Here is a 7,316-nt window from a genome sequence, read left to right on the forward strand (position 1 = left end):
TAAGGCTATGTTGTAACCAAACTGTTTACTTATGGACACTCTAGTTTGAGTTTCACATAATTCTGACATCCTAAGTACTAATTTTCTTTTAAAATTTTCCCGATAACTATTAAAAGCATAAAAACATTGTTATCTTAACAAGCAGCATTAGAAAGGATGAGCCTTAGTTCCTTACCAACCCTGGCCAAGACCATAACTCCCTTACTCTCTGTAAAATGGAACATAGCCTAGCTCTAGCCAAATCAGTACCAGGAACTTTAGTGTGAGGAAAGTACATATGAATGTTTGCACTCCACCCTTCTGTGGTAAGCAATGCTGGTCTACAGTTGTCTGCATCTGTGCCTAGTAGTCATCCTCACAATGACCACTGGGGCCTTTTCTCACGGGGAAGCAGGCTGCTAAAGTCACTTGCAAGTCAGCTGGTGACAGAATGGAACAGTGGAGAAGGCGGAGACTGGAACTTCACTTCTAGTCTCTAATGGTTGATGTCTCCATCTGTCAACTATGCAGCCTGATGAGGTGAAGGAGGGTTGGTAGGTAGTCAGGAAGCACAGGAAACATTCCAGAGTAGCAGGTACTAACACTTGACTTTCACAGAGCACCCCAGAAGTGAAGCTCCACACCGGCTTCCAATTCCACAAGAAGCACACTATTTCCTGGAATTCCTTGGTCCTGTGTGCTCATACTCTGCAGGTTCACATCTAGCAGTAAACCTCCACCGAATGTATTCTGTCACTCAACCACAACAAAAAATACTAATTTCCCTCTATTTTAGTTTATAAAACTTTATCTTCTGGAATTAATACACCAAATTTTGTGCAGGAACAACACAAAGCAGACAAAAACCCTAACACCAAAAGTAATTTTAAAATCTATTAAATGCCAAGGCAAAAGCAGTCGTTATAGTGCTAGTGCTTCCTTGATTATCACAGTTAGACAGCTGTTAAAGATCACTGTGTTTGCTTTTTAGTACCCCATTCATAAATTAAAAGTTTATTATACATGCAGCACATGATTATCCCACAGCAGTAACACAAATGTGAAAATAAATATTACCGTCCCCACTAATTTCATCTGCAGATCCAGGTGGCATGCAAAGGAAGAAGTAGGGAACAAAGGGTAGGAGGGACAGGAAGGAAGGAGAAAAGAGAAGGAAACACACTATTAAAATGACAAATAAATCAACACTTAAGAAAATAACAGAATCACCCCAAGGTTCATTCACAAGATAAAAAAAAAAAAAAGTCCTACTAGTATGTTTACTGGAGTTGAAAGCCATTAAGCAAAGTTTTAAGCTGCCAACAGATTATATAGTTACACAGGAAAACAGTGGAGCTTAATTACTTTCTACCACAGTAGGCAAAAGTAATTTCACTGTCTTACATTGTTAAATGTTAAACGAGCTTCCACTTTCCTTAAGGAGCATTTGTATCATTTCAGATACAAGAAACTCTTCATTACCCTGTAAGCAAAAGGGTCACCAGAAGATAAGCAGTGAATTGAATGAGGCAGTAAACTGAAGTCCCCATGATAGATGCAGGCCATGCCCACACTACCATAAAGGGCAAGTGTAGTTCTCAAGGCTTTAATGACAATTCAGGTTCCCATTTGAATTCATATGAAACTACTAATTTTCAAGCATTTTTGAAAAAAAAAAGTTTTAATAATTAAAACAAAAATCACTGATTTACTACGAAACCCTCCAAATGGCACAGCTGCCTCATTTATCCTGAATATCTGCCTCCCAGAACACAGAACGCAGACACCCAGGGCTCATATGGACTGTGTCCCACATGCTGTATTAGGAAATTCACAAGACCAGAAACAGGTCTTGACAACCACTAGGAAAAACAAGATAACAAAAATGGCACCAGAAAGCTACTTCTTGCCCTGTCATGCATTTAAAAGCAGCAAATGGGCAACAAAAAGATTGCCTAGTTAAGACAATGGCATAAATTATGTCAACAGTGAGACACAAAACCTGCCCCACCAAGTTATCACATCTGGACAGTGGTCAGCACATACATTGCTATTCAGTATGGCTATTGACTGCTTGGGACAATCTAGAAGCATCTAGCTATAGTTAGTTTTGTGAGGTGCCTTGGTTGACAGGAAAGCCTGTGTGAGTGCAGTGCAGTACCCGTTGGAGGAGGTTCAAGAGAACAGAAGACCAAAGGGAGAAAGCGCCTAGCTTTCTTAACTTTATGTTGGCAGTGATTGACTCCTTTATAGAGGCAAGAGAAGAAAGAGAAAAACAGAAACAAATTATTTCAATACAAAAAAACAACCAGTTAATTTTAAAACTATAACTATAAAAATAAATACAAAATTAGAATGCTTTTATTGTTATCATTGACTTGTAGCTTAAAAAGAATTATTTGTTTTACTAAAGATTAACACTAGATACAAACCAAACCAAACCAAAACAAATGACGAACAGCTATGAGCTCTTCAGGCAAGCCAAGTAATAACGAATAACACAACTAAAAATAAAAAGGGGGGGATGGGGAAACCTGTAACAGAAAGAAAGGAAGAAAGAAAGAGAGAGAGAGAGAAAGAGAGAGAAACAGAGAGAGAAACAGAGAGAAAGAGAGAGAGACTAAAGAATAACTCAAGGATCAAGGACAGTCTATATCTTTGTCAACATTTAACATTTGTCCATAAAGAAAGAAATCTTAGAAAACTGTAAGAGCTTTATGAGCAGCTAAGATCTGGAGTATGTTACATAAACTGATGATGAGGGTGTTCAACTACAGAAGCTGCAAAGCTGCCCCCATCTATCTACCCCTTTGTCCATCCATACGCTTAAACTTAAGAGGGACCCACTCTATGTGAAGCAGTGAAGACACAGAGTGGCTACAGTGCAGCAATGGCAGTACAGCACACACATCAGAATCAAGCAGACATAGTATGACAGTACACACTATGGTGTCATCAGTAACAGTCCTGACTTGAATGTGGGCCCATGAAGAATGAGGTTAAACAATTTGGCAATCAAGAAGGCAATAATCTGGGGCTGGAGAGATGGCTCAGAGGTTAAGAACACTGATTGCTCTTCTGGAGGTCTTGAGTTCAATTCCCAGCAACCACATGGTGGCTCACAAGCATCTGTAATGGGATCCAATGTTCTCTTCTGCTCTGTCTGAAGGCAACAATGGTGTAACTCATATGCATAAAATAATAATCTTTTTAAAAAGGCAATAATCTCAGTATTAACACACTAGGAAGGGAAATGAGAAGAACTAAAATGTACAAATTAGCAGTATTTTTCAAGAGGAATGTTTTGAGTTCAGTGACAGTTACTAACTACATCATCTGAGTGCTTGGGCTGAAACCACTCTTAGTTTCTAGACTTCCTATATAATAGCTCTGGCCAGATAGTAAATAGATACCCATTTGATGCTGGTAGATTATCGACTAAGGTGGGAGGGAGACGATCAGGATCAAAGACCTACGGGGGAAAATCCTGCAATGAATTAGTATGGGCTATGGATGACAACATCTGTTGGTATTCATTTCCTGGTATTGAGAAACATGCTCTGACTACATAAGAGGATGTCTGAAGACAGATATGGAGATAAATGCTTATAACTTCACAGCTTTGGAGGTAGAGGCAGAAGGATCAGGAGTTGAAAGTCTGTCTGGGCTACATAAGACTCCATGTCAAAAAAAAAAAAAAGAAGAACTAAAAAATAAAAAAATAAAAACCAAGCCAATATGAAATAAAATAAAATTGAGAAAATAAAATACCTACTTTTTAAACTCATGATTCTTAAAACCATTCTCTATGGTAAAGATAGATAGATAGATAGATAGATAGATAGATAGATAGATAGATAGATAGATAGCATTAAGGAGCCTAGCAGACAGAGCCTGATAGCAGCTCTACTTACACTGACAGTTTCCACTTCTTGGAGAGGAACCACTGTCCATGTCTAGCTTTTCTTAGTTCTTTATTATATAGTCTATTTCTAGTCAGAGAAATATTCTTTATCTTAACTGAAAAAGAAGCAGTTTTTAAAATGTGCTTCTTGAGTAATACTTAACCTGCTTCATATAAACAGTTATGAGGCTTCTTACAGAAGATAATTATTTTTGCTGCATGCTTTGAACATCTATCATGAGTTAGGCATACTGTACAGGAGACAGTGTTAAGCAAAATAAAGCCATGGACTTAGGTCTTAGGTATAGACAATCAGGATCTGCAATGTAATGAACTGGAAGGAGAAGCAGAAGGCCAATGGAGAGAGGGAAGCCACTTAGGGAATGGTGGAGGCCCAGGCCCAGGCTCAGAAAAGGCACTAGGATACAGCTCCAATGTGCTAAGCATGAGGTGCCCAATGAACTTCTAAGAGCAGATGGTAAGCAGACAGGCCACAGACTAAATTAAGCCATAAAGGAAAGAGATCACACAAGGGAGATAAAAAGACTAACAACAGTGATCCATACACTCAATATTGAGTTCTTGGCATGAAGAGTGGCCAGCAAGTGAGGCAAATCCTCAAGAGGAAAATCCTGCTGGGGTTAGGGATAGCAGGGGGTTGGGATGGGCCATCATAATGTCCTAGTATCATTGTGGTGATAAATTATGCTGACAAAAAGTAATTTTTTTGGGGGGGGAGGTTTATTTTACCTCCTAATTATGGAGTTATATGAATTTCAGGTTAGAGTCCATTCCTGTGGGAAGCCAAGGCAGAAACTACTTGAAGCAATACTCATATACAGTCAAGAGCAAAGACACAATGAAGTTTTGCATGCTCATACCGATTAGCCCCCTTTCTCTATTTCTATATAATTCAAGACTCAAATCTAGGGATATGTTGCTGCCCACAATGGGCATGACTTCTCACTTCAATGAACACAATTTAGACAGTATTCCACAAGAATGCCAAGCTGATATAAATAATCTTTCTTTATGACTTTCTTTCTAGGTGACTTTACACTGTGCTAACCTGACAATTAAAACTAACCATCACAACCAGGGCATGGTGGTGCAGGCTTTTAATCCCAGCACTCTGAAGACAGAGGCAGGAGGATAAAGCCAGCTTGGTTTACATAGTGAACTCCAAGAGAGCCAGAATTACATAGTGAGACCTTGCCTCTAAAAACAAACAAACAAATCAAATTTATGTGTAAAAAGCTGTTTTTCTGTCAGAGTGCATTACAGAGGTCAGGTTTGAAACTGGCTGGGATGCAACCCACTGAACAATTTTTATTTATTTATTTTGGTGACAGTGCGTCACAATGTAGTACTGGCAGGCCTGGAGTTATGTTATGGAGTAAGGTGAACATGAGCATGAGCAAGCCAGCAGACAGCATCCCTACATGGTTTCTGCCTGAGCTCCTAGCCTAACCTGCCCTGATGACTGTAACTTGGAAGTATAAGTCAATAAATAAACAATAATAATAAATAATAATAAATAAAGCTACTGCTTTAGCCAGTGAATTATTATAGTAACAAAATTAAAACTAGAACATTACAAACAAACAGGAATGCCTGGCTGACAGACAGAAGTGGCAGGGAGGAAACTGAACAAGGATATCCTGTTTCACCATTATCTGATAAAACTGAGCAGAAAGATGGAAGAGATGAGATTTAAACACACTAAATGCCTGATAACATTTTTATATTTAGAGGGGAAGAAGCTTGAGAACCATTTGCTTTGGAATAATAACAGGATTATAAGCATATATAAGAGCTGGAAGCAAAGCTAACATGAAACTGGTTGTAAACTTTTGACTGTTGATTCTGGGTGATGAGTATGTAGAAAAATCAATTCACAATTCTGTCCTCTCTTTTGCATATACTTGAAACACTCAATGATAAAGTATTTAAAGAAATTCTTCAAAGGCAAAAGACATAGTAAGAATTTGATATTGGCCAGGCAGCAGTGACGCACGCCTTTAGGCCAGGCTGGTCTACAGAGTGAGTTCCAGTACAGCCAGGGTTACACAGAGAAACCCTGTCTCGAAAAACCAAAATAAACAAACCAAAAAAAGAATTTGATATTGTCTATTTACCTATGGCTCATCTTGCATCACATAGTCTGAATTTAACCCAAAGTTACTATGCAGTTACTATTAATTGTGAAGCACTCAAGTGGGGTTTATTTTTCCTGTTCTTCCATATTAACAGTATTTGTTTGATAATTAGCAAGATGGTGCATAGCTTTCTTGTAATCCATATTGTATTTTATTTAATCTCTGTTCTTATCACTTTAACCAGAAGATTAAGGTTTGTGAACCAAGAATATTAAGCACTGCCTATTCTAAAACACACACTTTTGTAGAGTGAAAAGTGTACTTTTGTTTAAAATACTCTGGAATAGCATTTAATTTCCATCCTGGTATGAAGACTATTAGGGAAGACAAGAAACAAACCCCACAGAGCTGAAGAGGCAGATCCACAAGGACTACTTGTAAGGACAGAAGTCCTTATTGCCTAGCCTTTTTGAATGGGAAAGTGGCTCAGGTGATCTGATGTTAGGCAGGCCTACCAATCCTGCACCACCACCATATGAAAACAGGGAGTTCAATGCCAGGAAAAGGAGAAGTCGCTATCTCTGTCCCTCTCATAGGATACTATTTCTCAACTTACAATTTCCTTGTGGCCTCGGAACGCTTGAGACCTCTCAGGAACCACAGAGGAAAACAATTAAGCAGCACCCTCAAATCTTACTGGCTGCAAGCTGAATTTCAGTGACATCAGAATGGGAACATGGGCAAAAAGCAACACCGATGGACTATTCTTACTATCTTGCCCTGACCTGTGTACATCATCACCAGCCAGAGTAGCTCTAGATACCAGAGACACTGAAGCTTCTTAATGCCATAGAGTTCCTCCTAAACTAAACTGCCAGCTCAGACATGTTTGTTGTGACCACTAAGACTAGAATAACTCCTAGTTTTCCAGGTTCTCAGAGCATGCTTAAAATAGCTAATGCCTATCACTCTGCATATATCACCAGCAATGCATCCTAAAGAACATAATTTACAACAGTGAACTTTTCTCAAGCAGTACCAGGGATTGAACATGAGAGCAACACATGGCAGGTAAGTGGTCTACAACTAAGCTATATCTCCATCTCTTAACAAAAAACATCATACAACCTCACTTAGGCTTCTTGCAGAGGCTGGCTTCAAACTTGTAAACCTGTTGCTTCAACTTACTAAAAACCTGAGATTTTAGATGTGTGTCACCACACCTGGCTCTTTTGTTTTGCTTTTATTTGTTTATTTGCTTTTTGAGACAAGGTTTCTCTGGAAGTTATTCTGTAATTCCAGGCTGGCCTTGAACTCAGAGATCCACCTGTTTC

The 7,316-nt window shown here is 38.8% G+C and overlaps 1 protein-coding gene across 20 annotated transcripts in view; it reads right to left on the reverse strand.

Moving 5' to 3' along the window:
- Ptk2 (protein tyrosine kinase 2) overlaps positions 1-7,316 on the reverse strand; it is a 223,869-nt gene that overhangs the window by 75,783 nt on the left and 140,770 nt on the right. For 15 of the 20 annotated variants that reach the window (XM_031345669.1, XM_031345719.1, XM_031345722.1 and 12 more), the window contains one exon: positions 1,057-1,074. The exons of the other annotated variants lie outside the window; for them this stretch is intronic. In XM_031345669.1, the coding sequence (XP_031201529.1) occupies positions 1,057-1,074 (18 nt within the window). The remainder of the gene's footprint in view (positions 1-1,056; positions 1,075-7,316) is intronic. 20 annotated transcript variants of the gene reach the window in all.

The sequence above is a fragment of the Mastomys coucha genome, unplaced genomic scaffold (assembly GCF_008632895.1).
Source record: "Mastomys coucha isolate ucsf_1 unplaced genomic scaffold, UCSF_Mcou_1 pScaffold11, whole genome shotgun sequence".
NCBI classification, from domain to species: Eukaryota; Metazoa; Chordata; class Mammalia; order Rodentia; family Muridae; genus Mastomys; species Mastomys coucha.